Genomic DNA, 21,854 nt, shown 5'->3' with positions numbered 1-21,854 from the left:
TAGAGAAGAACATGGAAGATAAAACTGGAAAATCAGAGCAAAATGTTACCAAAGAGTAAGTAATTTTGTTCATATTCTTGCGATGACAATTATAGTGCGATTTTATGTGTGAAACCTAATTTTTGTTCAATTTTTTGCAATTGTAGTATGATTTTGGAGAAAAATACTTCACAGACGAGTAATTTGTTGAAAATTTCTGAAGAAATGTATGAACCCTAACTTTTGTAAAACCTAATTTTTGTTAAAATTTTTTGCGATTGTAGTAATTGTTCTAAGATTTTACTGAAAATAACTAAAACATTAACAATTTATTAAATAAAACAGAGACGATGATGATGATGTACCTCTTCAGTCAAGAGTAGACAAATTGAAAAAAAAACCGCCAAAATGATCCAATTGTAGATCCGGAACTTTTAAAAGATATTGACAAGTCAATTGGTACGGATTTAACAATGTCTCCACTACCAAGGTAATTAGTCATTTACAGAATATATTATGTTCATGTCTAATATGCTAGTTGTATTTGATAAAATTGGTTTTATCTTTGTTTAATATGTTATTTGTATATGATCATATTTGATACTCATAATGTTCATTTATAGATATAGTTATGATCATATATTTATATTTGTTCATATGAGTATTTATTGAGATTTAAAAACAAAAGTACATTTCATTGAAACATCATTGTATATGATCATATTTGATACTCATAATGTTCATTTATAGATATAATTATGATCATATATGTATATTTGTTCATTTGAGTAGTCATTGAGATTTAAATAACAAATATACATTTCATTAAATCATCATGCACATATATAAATATGATAATAATCATTTCAGTGATATGCATTCAAACTAATGTCATGTAATTAATTTATAATGTAGTGATGTGCCATTTAGAGTGATACACTTGCTTCAATTTAGAGATGGGAAATCTGAACCATTAACTCTAAAGAAGGTTATACAACAAAATGAATATGGTAATAGTTATGAAAGATACACTTTAAACAAGTAAGTTTATATGTATAAAATAATTGTTTTTACATTCAATTATTGTACATTGTATATATATACCAAACTTATTAGGTAATTCTTAAAATTTTAGTGAAAAAAAAAAGGTTCGAGTGAAATTTGTTATGTCAAAATCAAGACCACCAGAGACAAATCAAACAATAAGGTATAAAAGCTTTATACAAAATAACTAATTATCTTCTTCATTGTATAAATTAGTTCATACTTTAATATCATATTATATAAAATAATTCTGTTTTTTTTAAGTGAACAAAGTGAGAACATTCCTGCTACTAATGCAACAACTAAGAGTGTGTCTGCTACACATAACACAACTGACAAAGAGAGCAGGGATGAAAGGTATACTAATGATCAATTTTATATAAACAAATGTTCATTTTTATAACAGTATATTTTATGTACAATTTATGTGCATTTTTTATTTAAAGTATTTCTTAATATTGATTTCAGCAAGCAAGAAGAAGTTCAACCAAAAGTGCAAAGCAATCCAGTAAAGAATAGTCTTGGCCAAAAGTAAGAAAACTTAAATGTTCAATTTAGATAGACTATATGTTCATTTGAAAATCAGTACAAAAAAGTTTGCTCATGGCCAATAGTAATATAAGTTATATGTTCATTTTTTTATTTACTAATCAAAATTGTAAATTCAAACATATTTTTAATGAAATATCAGAAAACCCAAAGATGATTCAAGAATAACAACATTAAAGGACAAGATGCAAGAAATACATTTAGACATAGAGAGAAACCCAAAGTATGTTTAAATTTAAATAATTGAATTAATTTAATCAATTAATGAATATATTTCAAAGTTAATATCATACATTTACAGAAAGTACAAAGAATCGACAATCAGAATTATGAGAAATCTCAAAAGAATGGAAAAGGCAAGCAAGGAAATCAGGAAAGGTAAATGATCATATTTATTGAATATTTTTGTTTAATAGTCATAAATATCAATTTTAACAATACTATTACTTTTGAAGGTGAAGCAAAAAAGAAAGAAAAAGGGCCAATAGAAGAGAAAACTGTGGAAAAAGGTAAAAATTTTAAAATGTACATTTTTATTACAAAAAATGTTCATATTGGAAAAGCATAATATTAAATATTCAATAAGATTAAAAAAATTAAATTTTAACTAAATAAATTTTAATAGAAGTACAAGAAGGAAAAAAAGGGACTGAAAAAGAGAAAAGCCCTAAAGACAAAACTGTGGAAGATGTCTTTCCAAAGACAACAAATGTAGAAGGTAAAAATTTATAAATGTACATTTTTATTACATAAAATGTTCATATTGGATCTACATAATATTGAATGTTCAATAAGATTAAAAAAATATATAAATATTAACTAATTAAATTTTCATAGAAGGACAAGAGGGAAAAAAAGAGCCTGAAAAGGAGAAAATCCCTAAAGAGAAAACAGTGGAAGATGAGTCTACAAAGACAACAGATCCGAAAGGTAAATAGTGGAAAATGTACATATTCATTACCTGAAATGTTCATTTATATTGTATATAGTAAACTTTTGTCATCCAATTTAATAATGTTTATTTAATCTTTTATATTTGATCATTTCATATGCAGCACAAATTGCACCTGATTTTGTTCAAATTGAGGATGAAACTTATCTTCTAGATCAAGATGATGATAAAGTTTCCACAAAACTTAGTGAGGAGACAGCTCCATCATCACAAAAAAGTGATCAGTCAACCAAAATGAAAACAAGATACAAAATGGTTGCAAGGAAAAACAAAAACAAAAGCCTTGTTGTTGTGCCAAGTGGTAGAATTACAAGGAGCCAAGGTAATCATAATACTTTTCTGTTACACAATAAATATTACACTTTCAAATATACTAACATAAATTTTTTAAAAAACAATAGATGTTCTGTTAGATGAATCTAAAAAGGGAAGCCTGAAGAAGGATGTTGAGCCTGCTAAAGAAACCGCAAAAATAGGACAGAAGAGAAGAATGTCTACAAGGAATTTTCCTATTCAAAAGGAAGCTGATGCACCACCTCCAGCACCTACTCCAATAAAAAAAAATGGCAGGTGCTCCTGCTGAATATCCTCCAGACCAAGGCAAAAAGGGTAAATGTTCAATCTTAATGTATAGAATGATCATTTATGATGGTATATCATTAATGTTCAATTTCAATATATAGGTGGGAAAAAGAAAACTCTAGAAGTGAAGAAAACTTCTAAGGTTGCTGGCAAAAGAAAAGCAGGTATATAATGATATATTATAAATGTTCAATTTCTATATATAGAATGATCATTTGAGAAAACAATTTTGTTCATTTTATCATTTGCTTACTGTACATTTTCAATACTTAAACAAAATTATATATTTAATTTTCAGATGTCAGTCCTGCCAAGAGAAATGCTGGAAAGAGAAAAAAAATACAAGAAGTACCATCAGATGAACCCTCTCAAGATCCTGACAGTGATGATGATAGTGAAGAGTCAGTTTATAGAGCAGAAGAAGAGCCTGTCAGTGAGGATGATTATGAGGTGGAGGAAGAGGAGGAAGAGGAAGAAGTAAAGCCAAGGAAGAAACAGGCAAAGAAAGGGAATTCAGTGAAGGCAAAGGTTGAAAAGGAGGAGCAAAAGATGGTACTGTATGATGAAGGAAAGATTGAAGGTAGGAGAAAAAAGAAAATGAAAACTGAAATGGTTCAAGCAATAGAAACTGATGAAGTTGAGGAAATTCAGGAAGATGAATTTGAGGAAGAGAAATCTTCAAAGAGAGGAGGACATGTGAAGTTCATTGCATGGATAAAAAAGATGACACCTACCCAAAAACAACAAATTATTGATATAGGGTTAGGATCACTTCTTGACATTAGTTTACCTCAACTTGATCAAAAGTTCTGTAACTGGTTATTGGGAAGTTTTGAAGAAAATAGCCAGTATTTTGAACTACCAAAGAATGAAAAAATAGAAATTGAGGTAGAGGATGTTAGGGTAGTTTATGGCTTGCCTACAGGAGAAATTCCAATTGTTGAGCCAAAGTCTGATAAAATTAGTGAGGAGTATGCAGAATTTCTGAAGAAATGGAGAAAATCATGGTCAGGAAAAACTCCATCAGTGAGTCAGGTATGATCAGTTTTAAATGTTCATTTTAAATACATTAAATGATCAAAAGTATAAATGTTTTGTTCATTTTGTTTGCAGATTGTGAATGGATACATAAATGATAAATTCACCAACAACAGACCACCAAGTGAACATTTCATTACTAACTTTTTAGCAGTGGCTGTGAACTGCTTGATGAAATGTGTATCAAACAATCAATGCCATTTCAAATTTCTTTATTCTATGATGGACAAAGAAAACATAAAAAATTTGAACTGGTGTCAGTTTGTATATGACTCACTTATCAAATGTCATGTTGATTGGAGAAAGCAGCAAGGCAAGGGGTTCTACAAAGGCCCTCTTCAATTTCTGATGGTATATTCTTAGATACAAGATGTTCATTTAAATTTAAATAAATGCACTTTTTTTTATTGTTTATGTTCTGTTCCATGTTTTCTTTTTTCTTGTAGTTGTTCTATTTTGATAGAGTTCAGAGGTTAGACAAAAGGCCTCCAAGAACAATTCCTATCATATCTGCATGGAATAGAGACATGGTTCTTGAGAGGTTGAAGATTGAATTAGAATTGGGATTTGGGAGAGGGAAAATTCTACCAAGGATTGCTGCAGAAGTTGAAGAAAGTCCTAAGGTTATAAAATGATCACTTTTGTTAACATAAATGTTCATTTGTATAATCTGAAATGTTCAACTGCATAATTTTTAATATTCATTCATATAGGTTTTTATGGATGATTTTGTTTCCCTGGTAAAAACAACTTGTTCAAACCTGTCAAAGCTTTCTTCAAAATTGGTGAAGGCAAAGGATATCTTCCCTGGAAATGACTTGGTGAAAAAAGTTGATGAAGTTTTAGGAAAGGTGGTAGCTAGGGAACCATCAATTCTAAGCCAAGATGAAGAATTCTTTGGCAGTGAGGATTTCCTAAATGCACTTGCACAAGCTGAGAAGAATCTGATGCAAGGGTCTGAAAAGCAAACAACTGAGAAGCAAATGACTGGGAAGAAATTAACCAAAAAGGGAAAGGAAAAAGAACAAGAATATGACATCAGAAAAGCTTTCAGCTTGGGGTTGACTCCACCTTCTCCAGCCATTGGTAAATTCTAACTAAAAGAGACTATATATCCTAATTTTTATATGAAAAATTCTAAATTTGTGGTCTAAATTGTCCTAAACAGAAACAGGGCCCACCTTTTCAACACTTGGTGATATAATTGAACAACCAATAATTTCAACAAATGGTAATATGTTCATATATTTAATAATAATGTACATAAACTTAAGTAGAAATGTTCATTTCTAATTATTATGTGTAAATACTATTAACTTAGTGTATCTCCAAAATGATGATTTATAATACAGCTGGAGAAAAGGATGTGGGTAAAACTTCAGCAGCTTCAGAACAAAGAATTGAAGAATTTTCTAGAACTGGTATAATGTTCAATTAAAAAGTGTAAAATGTTCATTTACAAACAAGAAATATTCATTATTAATTGTATTATTTTGTTAGACGCAGCAACTGGTTCAAAACTTGATGCTGACACTAGGTCAGATAATGAAGGATTGCCTAGAACAGGTATAATGTTCAATTATAAATACTCAAATGTTCATTTACAAAGAAATTATATTATATCTAATTAAATTTTTTCTTAGATGCAGGATCTGGTTCAGTGGTTGATGCTGACCCTAGGTCAGATGGTGGTGAAAAAAGTGATGATCCAAAAAACACAGTTGGAGGTGGAAAACAAAACAAGGAAGATGTTTTTGAAAAAACAAAAAATGATGAAAAAGTGGAGGGGTAAAATCCTGAAGACATGTCTTACTATTAGGGTTATGTAATGGTGTAGGATAAAATATCTAGATGGAACAATTTAACTTATGTTACTATCGTGTTGTAACTTGAAACTGGTGTTTCTCAAACTATTGTATGTGTGAACATTATTTTGTTGAATATGTAATATGAATGTGTGGTTTATGTTAAATCAATAGGTTTATGTTAAATCAATATCTTTCATTTTATGAATTGAAAATGATTCAGGGTGTTACATAAGAAGCTTTTATTTTATTAATATGTACTGACATTGTTTCACTTTTCAGTGAAAACAAGAAGATTGTTGCTTCATCCTCAAAAGTCACAAAAAGGTACATTATTTATATTAAGTAAATGTTCAAAAATAATAATGAACATTTTCATATACCTAAATGTACATTTGTGTTATGTAATATGACCAGGAATGATGATAAGAAAAAGTCAATTGCAGAAAAGAAGAAAAAAACTGAAAAGGAAAAGGTTGAAAGGTATAATTTCAAATTTATTTATATACACTCAAATGTTCATTTATGTTCCTCATAATTTTCTTAATTTAACAATATTTTATATTGAACAACAAGACCAAAACGCGAAAAGAAAACACTTCCTCCTGCTTTCCGATCTCCTTACTTGGTCAAGTACAAGGATCTGTTTAAAGATGAGAAAGCCATGAACCAAATTGCAGTAGACTTTGCTCTTGGTGGAAAAGATGAAAGGTAATTACTTACACTAATTAAACTTAAGGTTTAATATCTTTTATAAAAATATGTTCACATTCATATTATTAAATGTTCATAATGCAGTGCACTCTTATACTATGATGGCTTGAATCTCATCAATAGAAATGAAATGAAAACTCTTGGAGATGATGTTGAAGTGACAAATTGTGTCATAGATGGATGGGCAAGGTTTCTTAATCATAAAAAGCCGAGAAACAAGATTTATTTCTCAACAGTGCTTCATGTTAGTCTTTCTTCTTTTTTTATATTATTGATTCTATTTTCCTATGATAAATAATTGCTAAAAATTCATTTAACTTCTATATGTTTGTTTGTATTTCAACAGCACATTATGTGCACAAATAGAGTTTGTCAAGAAGGATCATCAATGAAGACAAGAATTAATGCCTTCATAGAAAGAATTGACAATGAACTGAAGTTGAATAAAATTGACAGCATTGTTGGATATAAACAGGTATTAATTCTTGTTTAATACAAATGTTCAATTACCTTCAATATATTGTCCAATAACATTATATAATTTGTTCAGGTCTTCTTCCCAGTATCAACTTCTCAACATTTTTTTCTGTTGTGCGTCAATCATATAGAAGACAAAATTCATATAATTGACAATAGAAAACTACCAAAAAAGGTATCAGTCCAAGCAAAATATGAAGAACAACCAAAAATGATGGTGAGATAATATGTTCATTTATAGTTGACTACATGATCAATTATATTTTATTAATTGTTCATGTCTTCATCACAATACAAACTTCTAAACAATTTTTACTCTTTTTTCTATCAGTTAAAAGGATTGGCAGAGTACATGAAACACCTTGGATATCAAGATGCAAAAAGAATTGAAGACTACACAGTTGTTTTGGAAAAGATGAAATGGCGTAGCAACAATGACTATACAAACTGTGGAGTTTACATTATGAAGCATATGGAAACCTTCACTGCTGATCCTAATGAGAGCTGGATTTGTGATTTAAAACCAAACAATGTAAGAGTTATAAATGATCAATTATTTAAGATATAATATTCATTTATGAAACAGTAAAGATTGTTTAATTAAAATTTGACAATTCATTTTGTTCAACAGGTGGAACAAATTAGAAATCTAAGGCTCCAATACACAGCAGAACTGATGTTATTTGAAGAAAACACTGAATCAAGAGCAAATAGAAGGAAAGCTAGAAAATTTGCAACTTTGTAGTTTCAAATGTTCATTTACAACTATGTATATGTTCATTTCTTATATATGACTATTTTTTTTTTTTAGAAGTAGACTTATGGATTTTATTTTAATATTATTGTAATTGATATTTCATTTTAATCTTTGAATGAAAGTTTTTTATATAATAGATCGAAAATTCAAAATTACAAAATAGTAATTAAATCAACATTACAAAAAAGTCTAATGTTTATAAAGTTCTGGAATACTAATTATTTATCTTTATTAGCCAAACGTTTAGCTACACTTGTATCAAAAAAGGCTAACAACCTATCATATTTAGAAGAAATCTTTTTAGAACCTAATTGAACATTTCTTGATTGAAGAATTGGAACACGAGCACCTTGATCATTTCTTTGAACTGTGGGAGGAGTAACTTGAACATTCTGAACAGGAAATCCTTGATCATTTATTTGAACCGTAGGAGAAATAACTTGAACATTTGTTGATTGAACATTCCTGGAGTTGGATATGATCATTTCTGGATTGGTGTTTGAACAATTCTGAGTTTGATTTTGAACATTCCTGGGAACAGTAGGTTGAATAACAACATGAGATTTTGTTGACGCACTAGTATGAATTGGAACTCTTGGATTAATTTGAGAGTAAGTTTTAACACCAGAAGCACCTTCATTTGCACCAAAATTAGAACAAGGTTGAACAGCAGAAACACCTTCAAGATTTAAATCCTTCGCCTTTAAAAAAATTAAATTGATCATTAATAAACCAGTATATGATCAGTTACAAACACTTATACAAACAAATATGGAAAAAAAAAAACCTTAGCAATAGATGAAATATCAACATCAATAGATATGATAGATGAAAGAGAGCTTTCACCAGTAGCCTACAAAAAAACCAAAAAAAAAATATAAAAAATAAAAAATTAAATAAAAAAAATTATAATATAGATCATAAATGTTCATATACCTGATCAAAATCATTGGAAATACTATGATTTGATTCCTTAGAACTAGAAGGAATTTCTTCTACAACAGCTGATTTTAAGCCGACCTATATTTTTAAATTATAAAAATCAATATTAATAAAATATAAATAAAATGTTTTTTTTGGCACATTTGAATTTACCTGAGCCCGTTTATTGCTCAAAACAATCAATTCAATGGGATCACTAATAGAATTAGCATAAGTAACAGCACAACCGTTCTCATCAAGTTCCTATTTAAAAAAAAAAACATAAATGATCATTTACGAAAACTGAAATGATCAATTTGAAAATATGAAATGATCATATACCTGTACAACTGCTTGCCCTATACCCCTTTTGTAAGGAGTGTACAGAGACTTTTTCCTCTTGAAATTACCCTTTGCCTTGTTACACTGCTTCTCCAAGGTACTCTTAGGCCTTACATTCCTCTCACCTTTAGGCCTAGCTTTTGGAGGATTCTTGATCTCAAGATCAACAATTTCAACCTCTTTAACAGGTTCACTAAAGTCAATTACACCTGATACGCTCTCAACCTTTTCTTTTAACAGATTGAAATAACACTCAACCTCTGCCCTTGCATTCAAAGAATTCTGACAACTTGTTATCAACTTAACAAACTTTCTGATTGTTTGTGACCTCCAAACACTAGTAGCCACAACATTTGTCCTCAAAGTAGGTTCTTCAATACCATGACTACACATGGCAGCCTTTGTCCATCGTTTCATTATATACTCTTGTGGAATATTACGCACACAATGCAAATGATATACTCGAAGAGAATGAGAACAAAGTAAACCAGTCTCACTAAAGTACATGCATGTGCAACAAATTGCATGTGTTTCCTTATTAAAAACAACTTCATGCTTAATTATATCCTTCCCAGGCCTCCAAAGAAGATATGAATATTCTGGAAAACGCAAACCATTATCAACATGATCATAAGCTGTCCCCCTAATGAACTCCTCTTCAAAAAGAACATAAGCTTGAATAGTGTACAATGATCTTGCATGAACTAATATACCAATATTAGCAAAAGCTAGGTGCCTATTACCCCTCAGAGTATTGTAATCTCTTGCACCTTCCTTACTTCTCCACTCAGAAATGACATCAAGAAAAACATGATAAAAATCACATAAACCTTGAGTCTTATTAAGACGTTGTGAAACTGACTTATTAGTAGTTTCACTACGTTGAGAAGACAATATACCACCAGACCAATACTTCTTAGAATAAGCAGGACACCACATTTCCTTTATTTTATACAAATCACATAACCAATCATCATTTTCACATTTGTATTTATCACACATCCTGTATAACAGAAATGATCATATATTAATTTAAAAATGAACAAAATATAAATTAAAATATGTACATTTGTGTAAAGAATAATGATCATAAACAATATGGACACTAATAATATTATGATAACATACATAACAAAGTAAATTGTATGATCATATGTAAAACACTAAATGTTCATATATATATCACATAATAATCAAATATATCACATAATAAAAATAAAAAATAAATATAAAAAACAATAATTTACCTTTTCCAGAAATATTCAAATTCAGCAGGAGTTTCACAATACTTCAAAAGATATCCAAACAAATCTGTAAAGCCTTCCAAAGCTCTCAATGCTCCAATGTGTTTCTTAGAATTTTGTTCAAGATGCCATACACATAAACGATGATGAACAGTTGAAGGAAAAATGTTTCTTATACCCGCTGCAATCGCTTGTGCTTGATCAGTCATAATTGTAATGGGACTTTTCCTCCCCATTGAGTGCAAAAATGTATCAAACAACCAATCAAAAGACTCGGTGCGCTCATTAAGAATAAAACCCATACCAAACATGACATTGTTACCATGATGGTTCATCCCAACAAATGGAGCACATATCATTCCATATTTATTAGTTCTATAAGTTGTATCAAAAACCAACAAATCTCCAAAGTAATGATAATCTCTCATCATCCTACCATCACGCCAAAAAAAACTAACTAAAGCACCACTATCATCTTGTTCAAAATCATAATAAAAATCTGTCTCATCCACATGTCTCTTGGCAAAATATTTAATCAATTGGTTACCATCACATCCTTCAATTTGGGCAGCTTTTTCAGATGACAATGCATTATAAGCATCAGAAGCAGTAAAACAAAGATTAGGAGATCCCCCAACCTCCTTCTTTAGAACCCTCAAAGAATCAGTAACTTTGACTCCACTCAATTTCATTGTTGAAATGAAAAGAAGCTGCTCTTTATTCACATCTCTTTGAGACCTTATCAAATGCCTTTTTTCAGGAGGAATCATAGCATGATTATGAACCATTTCATGTCTTGTACATGTATAGACCCCTAAATGATCAATATGAAACTGCACAAAAGCTAAACAACCAGTTCGATGATCCAACTTCTCATAAATCCTTTTATTCTTACACTTATTATCTTTGAATCCCTCATTACAACAAACAAATCTTTTCATCAAAAAAGAATCATCTCTTCTTCTCTTACTCTTCCCAATTCGAATTCCAAAACCTTTCCTAAAAGCATATTCATTATACGCTTCGAAAGCTTCATCTTCAGATTTAAATTCTTTATCCTTTAATTCAGACTGTTCTGCTTCTAAATACATAATATCATCATTTTTTTCCACTGCACAATATACAATTATAAATGATCATAAAGAGTTTCATGAATGAACAATAACAAATAAGTAAAATGTTCAATATCAAAACAGCACATGATCAATTGCAAAAAGAATTTCAGCACATAATATTTTGAACAATATTTTCATTATTTACCACTACACATAATATCGATATAAAAATGTAAAAATAAATGATCAAAAATGACTTTAAGACTGAACATAAACACATTAGTAACAATGAATAAGAAAACATAAACGATTAATTGAAAGTATAATCTACAAAATATACGACAAAAACACACAATTCTAAAACACAGAGAAAACAACAAATGAAACAACAAATGAAGCAACAAAATGTTCATACAAAGTACAACAATCCAAAAACGTTCATCATAATGTAATCAAAGTAGTAAACTCAAAAATCGAAAGTGAATAATAATACATCAATTAAGTTCAAATTAACAGAGCATTATAACAGAACAAATTAGGGATAATTAAAAATTGAAAAATTATGATCACAATTACTCACATTGTTGCACAAACGAATCAACGAAACGAAGTCCAGAAGGAAACACACGCTCGCAATCGCGATCAAAATCAACGCAATCTCCAGATGCAGAATTCGCCATTGATGATCGGTAACAATTAACGAATTCGTTCAAAAAATCAAATGAAGAAGATGAATTAGCGAGAGAAAAATGTAGATCAAAAATGGAGGTTGGTTGATCAATTGAAGAGAGAGAAAAAATAGGGTTTAAAATCATATATATACATAAATTGAATAATAAGAATCAAAGGAAAAAGGAAAAAAGAGGAAGAAAAGAAAAAAAGAAAAAAAGGAAAAAAAAAAAAAAAAAAAAAGGAAAGAATCGCAAAAGGAAAGAAGCTGCACATGAGAACTCAATACCAGCTACAAAACGACGTAGCATAGGGGGGTGTAGGGAACACACCCTACACTAGGGTGTAGGGTAAAATTTTCAGTTTTATTATGCAGTAATTACTCTTTTCAAGGGCTTAATAGACTTTATGATTGTAACCATTTTACAAATTTCCACCAACACCGGCTCTGATTTTCCTCCAATTTTCTGCCTTGCCCCACTACAAATTGGGTGACCCACATATTTTTTTCTAACAAATTTTAGTTAAGGTTTATATTTTTGTAGTATTTATGTTTCATATTCAATTTTTTTCTTAAGTTAGGTTTAAGTCATGAATGAAAACAATTTGAACTTCTATATACACCTAAATGACCTAATAGGCTAATACCTTTGATAGTAGGATTCTTAAGAAATTATAATAAGCAGTGTTTTAAGAGAGATATTTTGTGTTAGTATTGTTTAAATTATGTTAGTTTTTTAAATTTGTCTTATCTAATCCTTTCTTAAAGTGTGTGCCTTGAGAAAAAAAAAATATTATTTTGTTTTAGACATGAGATATATTGCATCATATCATGAAAGATACACAAGACTTCGGATTAACAAAAAAAAAACACAACAAAAATATTATATATCACATACAAAGCTCATTTAAATACAGAATGTAGGAAATGTTGGTAAAAGTATATTTGATATTTATAATAGGAAAATAAATGTTGGATTTACATAAAGTACAACAAGGCAGTATTTGTGATATGTCGTAAAAAAGTCATTGTTGACATTTTGTAATATTTGTGAAGCTTTATAAGTTATACTTCCCCCGTTTTTTATAATTACACGAATTGTCATTTCACGCTTGTCTATGCAATACTTTGACTATTAATATCTTTAATTATATTTAAGAAAAAAATTATAAAAATTTGATAATTTAAAAGTAGACGTCGAAACGAATCTAACAAGATCCTGCATTACTTTATTTTTTCTTACAGATTAATCACAAAAGATGATCAAAGAAAGTTGTGTGAATAATGTAAATCCAACATGGTGCAATAAATAAATTAAAAAAAACGAGGAGGAAGTATAATTTAGGTAAATTAAATTGCACAAAGCCACAAATACCATCCATGTATAAAATTGAAAACGCTTAGTTGTAATTTTCATTATTTAGTTATGCTTTAAAAGTTCATAGGATTATAGGAAAACACATTTAAATGGAGCAATAATGTCAAGGGAAGTTCTTTTGGACCTTTCTTCGAGGGGAGGCCTTTCAAAGGGAGGTTAGTTATGTATGAGTAAATGCATAATGAGGGGCATGGGGGTTATTTCACGTAAATGCATTTCTGAATTTAGAGTAGTACCACTGGGTGATCAATTGTATCACTAGATGATTAAATGATATCATTGAACATTTCGGTGGTACTATTTATCTATGTAGTGGTATTATATATTCATTTAGTGGTACTCACTATGTGTAGAAATAGTATCAATACGGTAAAAATAGTATCACTACATAGTCAATGATACTATCTAAGCTTTCAACGATACATTTAAAAAATGGCCCCACTTACCCATCTCTCTCCTCCTTTCTCTCATCCCCATGTGCTTTTTAATATTTTTAGTATTTGTTATGCATTTGCAAATGCATAACTAACCTCCCTAACTACTTCCTCTCTTCGAGGGATTAAAAGGTTTATTCGTAAAAGCTTTCTTAAAACTGAAAAAGCATAACTTACAACTCATCTATTTTTGTTCTACATCTCTAAAGAAACACACTAATTGCGGTCTTCAATTGTTGGGTTCATTTGCTCATTATTTCATTAAGAAATACTATAAGGCCATGTTCTATTCAGCTTAATTACAGTTTAGTTCAGTTTGATTCAATTCTGTTCAGTTCAATTTAACTCAGTTCAGCTCCAATCAATTCAATTCAGTTCAGTTCAGTTCAATTCTTATGCTAATTTATTTGTTTTATATGAATTAGCTATTGATATTGTTTATAACAATTTATTTTAGGCATGTCTTTGGGCCGATCTTTTTAAAATCATCTTTATATCTAATGATATATATTGCGCACGGGGTGGCCAGCGCTTTCGGCTTAATTTTTCTTGGCTTGTATTTGCACTTGACATAGAGTTAATGGACTGGTAAAGGAATATCTCTTTATTGCTTAGCCTTAAATTTTATTAGCTTGTGTTTGCACTTCACATGGAGTCAATCATCTACTGCCGAGGGCCCTTATATGTAATGTTTTAGGACACTCTAGAAAATGTGATACAACAGGTGCTGCATCCTTATTTAAGTAGTAAAAAAACACAATGCGTACTAACACTTTATATAGGAATTTATGATACTTATATATTTTTTACGCTCGTTAATCTACTTGGAAACAACAAGGACATCATACAACACTATAGGGTATATCACAATACATAGTAGTGGCATTAATGTATAATCATAAATTCCCTTGAATCCCTTCTTGTTTTCTATCCCTTTTCACCGTAGTCAGTTTGGTTTCCTTTCTTCCTAGTACATCTACTTTGGCACAATTATAGATTAATTTCATTAGTTTTAATGTCCTTTAAACACAATTATGTGTGTTCGTTAGTTTTGACATTCACAAAATATAGAAAAAAAAATCTTACACAAAACAACAACATTTCGTTATCCAGTGAGTAATGCTGCCATGTAATTAAATCATAACCCCTATTTAATTAAATATAGAAATTTTAAACTTTAAATTTCCATTCGATCTTCATTTAATTTCTAATTAATTGATGAGTGTTAAGAAAAATTACAAATTTACACATGGGTAAGAAGGTAAACAAACATGTTGAGGGGTTTAATAGTCCGTGCACTATTCATAAGAACAATCTCCTACTTCCAAGGTAGGGATATTACAACAACAACTAACGACAATAATAATAATAATAATAATAATAATAATAATAATAATAATAATAATAATAATAATAATAATAATAATAATAGTAATAGAAATGGTATTGGGATATGTCAGACGATGAGCACAAAGACATACCGATGTGTGTTATGCTACCGGATGGGTGTTCCATTTTTCTTTGTCTTGAGGCCGTGCTCGTCTTGTTCTTGGGTTTTTACTAGAGATATTTTCGACGACCACGCGGTGTCGTGTACTGGTATTGTGAAAATTAAATATCGGCATAATGTTGTTTGGGATACCCTTGTTGATATTTGCTACAGATTTTGGATTTAACAAGAAAAGTAGGTTGGCATAAGGTTGTCTGGAGGGAATGACAGGGCCCTCAGGCCTACCAATGTGTTACTTTATTCATGGGATTGTGGTCGCGATATATGTGTGGACTTAACAAGGTCTTCTCCTTTGACACAGACAAGGCTATCTGATTTTGTGCCTAGACGGATTGTGGCTGATGCGGCTCATCGGAAGCGGGTTAAGTATGAAGCTCGTTGTCAGGCGATTGGGTATTGTTTTCATTCCCTTCTCCTTTTCTTCTCTTGGAGAATTAGAGAAGGAGGTTGTTGCGTTGCTGAAACGGGTTCAAAGGTTCTCGACGACGCAAGACATTGGGGCTCATGTTGCAACTTATATCTTCACTAGGGTAGGTTTTTCTATAGCTAAAGGAGTGATGGCCCATATTATATCTCGAGTTCCCACTAATTTATTATAGGTTGTATGACTTTTGTTTATAATAATAATAATAATAATAATAATAATAATAATAATAATAATAATAATAATAATAATAATAATTGTTCAAATGGTTATAATTTTAGATACACATTTTTTTTGGTTTGTTTTTGTTTCATTTTTAACAACCATACTTTAGGTAATATTTCAAGCATTACCCCAAACTTGAACCCCACTGTGATCATACACTTAAGCATAGTGGCGTCCAAAGGGAAGGAAGCTAGAGCAAAAGAGTCGCCAACAAGTTTTAGGAACTTGTAAACCGTTCACAGGTTGAAAGTTACACCCCTTAACGATCAAGGAGATTGTTAAGTCCAATAGGTCTGGAACCATGACTAGAAGTTCGGGGATGAAGGTACAAATCCAACCTAAAAGAGATTGAACCTGCCCTAATAATAGGCCTCTACTTTATTCTTCTCGTATTCATGTGCGCTTTCTGACTAACATGCAATCAATAGGTTTACCCTAAACCTGTTTAATCTATATATGTTGGTTGAATATTAATGCACAAACAAACCTATTATTGGCGATCACTTGAATTACAATCATATTTACCCTAACAAGATTATTAACTATCTTATTAAGCGTAATTACAAGTACCAATTCCCTTTAAACATACATAAAAGGCGTGATCAAGCAATAACAATAAACATAAAGCAACATAATAATCATAATAATCATAATCATGTTAAAAAGGAAATTTTGTGTAGAACTATGATCGAGAGTTAGATAGGTCGTTAAGCTACTACCCTAATCAAATTAATCCTTTATAATACCTAAACTTACACTAAACTAGTTAGTGGCAATTAAAGGGTCGAACCACGAAGACTAAGTGTATCAATTTGTGCAAATTAGACTAGTAGGAAAGGTTGTGAGATAGAGAGAGATTAAACCAAATACTACTAAGAGCAAATAACTAAAACTAGGGAAAGTGGAATCCAATTACATCAATGCATTCAACAACATCATACAATTAGATGAAAATGACCTCGATTAGGAACATCAACACATTTAACTCACTCTCGCACAATTAATTATGTTAATTATCCTACTAAACTAATTCACTCTCGTGCAACTAGCCTAGCAAAGGTATGGAAGAATTTAGGGCTCTTCAACCAAATCACTCTCGCACAATTGATTGAAAGCACAATTAAGAGCATAGAATCGATTAGCTAGAAGGATTCTAATCCATAAAAGCATCATCCATACACAATAATCAAGAAACAATTTCATACTAATCACAATCAATCATTCAATTCATTAATATAACCTTCATCCTATTCCCTAGAACAAGACCTAAGCTAACATAATGAAGATAGACATGGAAAACAAGGTAAAATAAGAATAAAACAAGATCAAACAAACAAACTAATTAATCTACTCAAATCAACAAACAAAAAGCAAAAACTAAGAATTAAGCAAGGCAATAAAGATGAGAGAAAGTTAGAAAATGCTCATTGAATAGATGAGAAGAAGTTTCACAAAGTTTCTTCTTCAACCTCTCAAAAACACCATGGAAATCCAAGCTTTCTCTCTCTAAAACTACTCCTAAACTAGAGAGAGAAAATCCTAATCTAACCCTAAGAGAGAGAAGCTCTCCTAAAACTAGGGAAAAAGATCTAAAGGAAAAATGAAGTTCTCCCATACAAAAACAAGGCTCGCAAATATAAAGGAAGTCGCAAAAAAAACGCTGAACAGGGCTCGTTGTGCGCCCGCGCATGGTATCTGTGCGCCCGCGTAGCAGACTGTGCGCCCGCGCAAGGCGGCTGCGCGCCTGCGCCTTTGTGGGTTGGGGCTTGCTGGCTGAGTTGTGCGCCCGCGGAAGAGAGTGTGCGCCCGCGCACAGGTCGCACGCAGGCCGCGCAAAACTTTCGGCCTCTATTATGCAATTTCGCCTCTTTTGCACGGGTTCTGACTGGGCTGCGCGCCCGCACACTCCAGCCGCGCGCCCGTGCACATTGTGCGCGCCCTTGCACCTTGCTTTCTTCGATTCTTCTCTCATGCTTCCTTGGCTTCTTCTATGCAATCCAAGAGTTCAAATACCTAAGCACAAACACCAAGGGAAGCAATAAGGTATAGGGAACGGTGCAAACACGCAATGAAGGCAAGCATTCAAGAATACACGCGATTTCATTAAAAACATACCGAGACATGTATATGTACGCATTATTTGAACAAAACAACTACAAAACACCAACAAAACAACTACAAAACACCCTAAGACAAGCTAAAACAAGGCATAAATACTATCCTAGGAGTGACATAAATGTCACTCATCAAACTACCCTAAAGATAGGACATTTGTGAACAACTACCAATTTTTTTTTTGTTTAGAACTACCCACAAGTTTGAAAACATTTGGGTAGCACTACCCATTAACATTTTTCGTCCAATTAAGACGTTATCGGAGCTCACTTTTTTCACTTTAGCCACCCAATTAACTCTCCCAATTTGTATAAAGGTTTTAATTTACCTTAATTAACCTAATTAAGGTTTTAATCATAATTTATTTTAGGGTTCATTAGTGTAGTATTATTTGGGGATTTTAATTTCTAAGGTTTGGGGATTTAATTGTGTAGACACCCATTTGTGTCTCCCCAAAACCAAACCCGGTGATGAGTACCTTTCGCGTCTAATCATAATCGAATGAAGCGAAAGTGTGGAAAGTCTAGTGTTGCGGATATTTTTAATTTCTTTTCTCTTCTCTCTGTTTTTGAAAACTTATTTTAAGAAAACAGCCAATCCAGTTTGGTTGGTCCATGATATGGGTCCAATAATAGTGTAGTTGGATGGGGCTTCACAAGACCTTTCCAACGATATATTATAAGCCCAATTCTGATGAATATTGAGGAAGTTATGGCCAATTTACTAAACTGGGCCCGGTTTGAGCCTTATATGCGGCCCAATGATCTAGGGGAGGGCCTAATATGATTTATCATTCTTAATGCAATTAGGAATGATTTTAGTCTTCTAGATTCTTCTAGAAGGTTCTTTTCATTCCTAATTCAATTAGCATTGATAAATTGACTTTTGTTGACTTTTTAGAGTTTTAATTAAAATCAAAAAGCATTTTCGAGGAAAAGATACGATTTTATCCTCCAGTACGGAAAATTTATTTGATTTTCGAAAACGCGTCAAAAACAGGTTTAGCGCCTGACGCCAGGCATTGGCGCCTGGCGCCAATTAGCTGATGCTGGCGCCTGCTCTGTTTTAGGTGCGCCAGCTCTGTTTCACGTGCGCCAATGCTCTGTTTTGTAAATTTATCTTTTTGGCTGATTTCTCTATAAATAACGTATTAAAAACTCTGTTTTCATTCATCAACAATCAGTTTTCAATATATTCACCTACAACCAGTTTTCATTCGCATTCATCAATTCTCATTCTTTCTAATTCATTCATCCTTCTCTTTCTTTTTTTTTCTAACCTTGTTTTTTTCATACAAAATTCCGCATTCAGAAGATCTAGAAACACCTAGCCATATTCGAAGTTGCCTTCGCCCTAGACGTGAAAGGTTTAATTTCTGAGGGTTTGGTCCCAAATCTCTCTTTCCATTATATAATTTAATTGTTTGATTTATTATTTTCCTTGAAGTTACTAACGTGTGTATTTTGTTATTAGAAAGAGGTACGAGGCATCAAAGTAAGTACTTTAATGGTTTTATTGATGTTATGATCATGTTTAAATTATTATGATATTCCTAGTATCATGTCTAGGGTAATTTTAATATCAAATATGATTGTTACGATGCTTCCTATTTTTTTCCTAATATTTATGATTGTTAGTATCATGTTAGGGTTAAAGATTTGATTTTTATTGCTTAGTGACATTCTAGGATTTGTTATTAATCTTGTTAGTATCATGCCTAGGATATTTCTATTATTATTATGCTTTAATATTAACATGAACATGATTATGATTATAATTATAATTGTTATAATTTATGATGATTATGAATGTCATGAATATTATTATTTTGATGATGATTATTTTATTGATGATAATTATTTTGATTATTATTAATATGATGATTATAATTATTATTTAAATTTATGATTATTATTATGTTGCTTGATATTCTATTTTTATTGTTATTGCTTGATCACACCTTTTATGCATGTTTAAAGGGAATTGGTATTTGTAATCACGCTTAATAAGATGATTAATAATCTTGTTAGGGTTAATTATGATTATGATTTTCAGTGATCGCCAATAATAGTTTATTTGTGCATTAATATTCAACCAACATAGATAAACAAGTTTAGGATTAATCCTATTGATTGCATGTTAGTTAAAAAGCGCACATGAATACGATCAGAATAAAGTAGAGGCCTATTATTAGGGCAGGTTCAATCTCTTTTAGGTTGGATTTGTACCTTCATCCCCGAACCCTTATTTGGTTCTAGACCTTATGGAGTTGACGATCTCTTGAATCTTTAAGGGGTGTAACCTTCACCCTGTGAACGGTTTACAAGTTCCTAAAACTTGTTGGCGACTCTTTTGCTCTATCTTCTTCCCTTTTGGACGCCACCGTACTTTAGTGTATGATCACAGTGGGGTTCAAGCTAGGGATTAACGCTTGAAATTATTCCCTACAAATTGAATTGGGGTTTTTTTGCTTATTTTAGCATTAATTGACCATTGTAATTGAAAAAAGTAAAAAATTGGGCCAAAATAACGTTTTAATGGGACGAAAAACGTTAGTGGGTAGTGCTACCTAAACTTTTGCAAACTTGCGGGTAGTTCTAAACAAATAAAAAAAATGGGTAGTTATTCACAAATGACCCTATCTTTAGGGTAGTTCTACACAAAATTCCCTGTTAAAAATAATAACAATCATAATTAACTGTAGGCACCCACTTGTGTCTCCCGAAAACAAAACCCAGTGATGAGTACCTTTCACGTCGAATCATAATCGAATGAAGTGAAAGTGTGGAAAGTTTAGTGTTGCGGAAAGTTTTAATTTCTTTTCTCTTCTCTCTGTTTTTGAAAACCTATTTTAAGAAAACAACCAATCCAGTTTGTTTGGTCCATGATATGGGTCCAATAGTAGTGTAGTTGTATAGGGCTTGAAAAGACCTTTCCAACGATATATTATAAGCCCAATTCCGATGAATAATGAGGAAGTTATGGCCAAATTACTGATCTGGGCCCGGTTTGAGCCTTATGTGTGGCCCAATGATCTAGAGGAGGGCCTAATATGGATTTATCATTCCTAATGCAATTAGGAATGGTTTTAGTCTTCTAGATTCTTCTAGAAGGTTCTTTTCATTCCTAATTCAATTATTATTGATAAATTGACTTTTGTTGACTTTTCAGAGTTTTAATTAAAATCAAAGAACATTTTTAGGAAAAATACGATTTTATCCTATTGTACGACAATTTCTATCTGATTTTAAGAAAACGCGTGAATTTCTGAGTCAGCGCCAAACGTCAGCTGTAGCGCCTGACGCTACGCTTGGCGCCTGTCGCTAGCCTTAACGTCTGGCGCCAAGGTCAGCGTTTGGCGCCAACTTAGTTTTTTGCGTCATAACTCTGTTTTTGATGTTTTATCTTTTTGGCTGATTTTCTTTATAAATAACGTCGTAAAAACTCCGTTTTCAATTACCAACTCTCATCAAGATTCTCATGATTTCTCTCTCTTTTTTCTAAACTATCCTTTTCACAAATATAAAAATTCTGCATTCATTAGATATAGAAACACCTAGCCATATTCGAAGTTGCCTTCGCCCTAAACGTGAAAGGTTTTAATATTTCTGAGGGTTTGGTCCCAAATCTTTATTTCAA

At 31.3% G+C, this 21,854-nt stretch overlaps 3 protein-coding genes across 6 annotated transcripts; 2 read left to right on the top strand and 1 right to left on the bottom strand.

Annotated features, from left to right (window-relative positions):
• The first annotated feature begins 802 nt into the window (after window positions 1-802).
• On the top strand, window positions 803-2,941 carry LOC110734671 (biorientation of chromosomes in cell division protein 1-like 1). The gene is made up of 9 exons (XM_021914812.1): window positions 803-1,186; window positions 1,288-1,380; window positions 1,492-1,554; window positions 1,715-1,795; window positions 1,874-1,950; window positions 2,028-2,081; window positions 2,198-2,290; window positions 2,410-2,502; window positions 2,628-2,941. Exons 1-9 carry the CDS (start codon window positions 1,146-1,148, stop codon window positions 2,939-2,941), a joined length of 909 nt encoding a protein of 302 aa, XP_021770504.1. The 5' UTR covers window positions 803-1,145.
• Window positions 2,942-6,293: 3,352 nt separating this feature from the next.
• Window positions 6,294-7,964, top strand: LOC110734697. Its single transcript, XM_021914842.1, has 6 exons — window positions 6,294-6,660; window positions 6,748-6,907; window positions 7,010-7,138; window positions 7,214-7,357; window positions 7,472-7,672; window positions 7,772-7,964. The coding sequence occupies exons 1-6, from the start codon at window positions 6,614-6,616 to the stop codon at window positions 7,883-7,885; spliced, it is 795 nt and encodes a 264-aa protein (XP_021770534.1). The 5' UTR covers window positions 6,294-6,613; the 3' UTR covers window positions 7,886-7,964.
• A 128-nt stretch (window positions 7,965-8,092) lies between these two features.
• On the bottom strand, window positions 8,093-12,474 carry LOC110734696 (protein FAR1-RELATED SEQUENCE 7-like). Of its 4 annotated transcripts, XM_021914837.1 has the most exons (7): window positions 12,040-12,474; window positions 10,408-11,515; window positions 9,161-10,163; window positions 8,993-9,082; window positions 8,834-8,917; window positions 8,685-8,750; window positions 8,093-8,598 (listed from the first exon to the last, which is right to left on the bottom strand). In XM_021914837.1, the coding sequence occupies exons 1-7, from the start codon at window positions 12,272-12,274 to the stop codon at window positions 8,116-8,118; spliced, it is 3,069 nt and encodes a 1,022-aa protein (XP_021770529.1). In that variant the 5' UTR covers window positions 12,275-12,474; the 3' UTR covers window positions 8,093-8,115. The 4 variants fall into 4 exon arrangements, with proteins under 4 accessions (XP_021770529.1, XP_021770530.1, XP_021770532.1 ...); XM_021914838.1 differs by lacking the exon at window positions 8,685-8,750; XM_021914840.1 differs by lacking the exon at window positions 8,993-9,082.
• Between the last annotated feature and the right edge of the window lie 9,380 nt (window positions 12,475-21,854).

This window comes from Chenopodium quinoa, unplaced genomic scaffold, assembly GCF_001683475.1.
Source record: "Chenopodium quinoa cultivar QQ74 unplaced genomic scaffold, ASM168347v1, whole genome shotgun sequence".
Lineage (NCBI taxonomy): Eukaryota > Viridiplantae > Streptophyta > Magnoliopsida > Caryophyllales > Amaranthaceae > Chenopodium > Chenopodium quinoa.
Note: the sequence above shows the minus strand (reverse complement) of the source record. Positions and strands in the feature narration are given on the sequence as shown.

Bases quoted from the DNA above. Each gene is read 5' to 3' on its own strand.
- LOC110734697 (XM_021914842.1), top strand. From the start codon at position 6,614: ATGAACCAAATTGCAGTAGACTTTGCTCTTGGTGGAAAAGATGAAAG. The intron at 7,358-7,471 runs GTGAGATAATAT...TTTTTCTATCAG, and splicing joins AAGAACAACCAAAAATGATG to TTAAAAGGATTGGCAGAGTA. The intron at 7,673-7,771 runs GTAAGAGTTATA...TTTGTTCAACAG, and splicing joins GTGATTTAAAACCAAACAAT to GTGGAACAAATTAGAAATCT.
- LOC110734671 (XM_021914812.1), top strand. From the start codon at position 1,146: ATGTCAAAATCAAGACCACCAGAGACAAATCAAACAATAAG. The intron at 1,381-1,491 runs GTATACTAATGA...TATTGATTTCAG, and splicing joins AAAGAGAGCAGGGATGAAAG to CAAGCAAGAAGAAGTTCAAC. The intron at 1,951-2,027 runs GTAAATGATCAT...TTACTTTTGAAG, and splicing joins AAGCAAGGAAATCAGGAAAG to GTGAAGCAAAAAAGAAAGAA.
- LOC110734696 (XM_021914837.1), bottom strand. From the start codon at position 12,274: ATGATTTTAAACCCTATTTTTTCTCTCTCTTCAATTGATCAACCAACC. The intron at 10,164-10,407 runs GTAAATTATTGT...TCTGTTATACAG, and splicing joins TTTGAATATTTCTGGAAAAG to GATGTGTGATAAATACAAAT. The intron at 8,751-8,833 runs GTATATGAACAT...GTTTTTTTGTAG, and splicing joins TTTCCAATGATTTTGATCAG to GCTACTGGTGAAAGCTCTCT.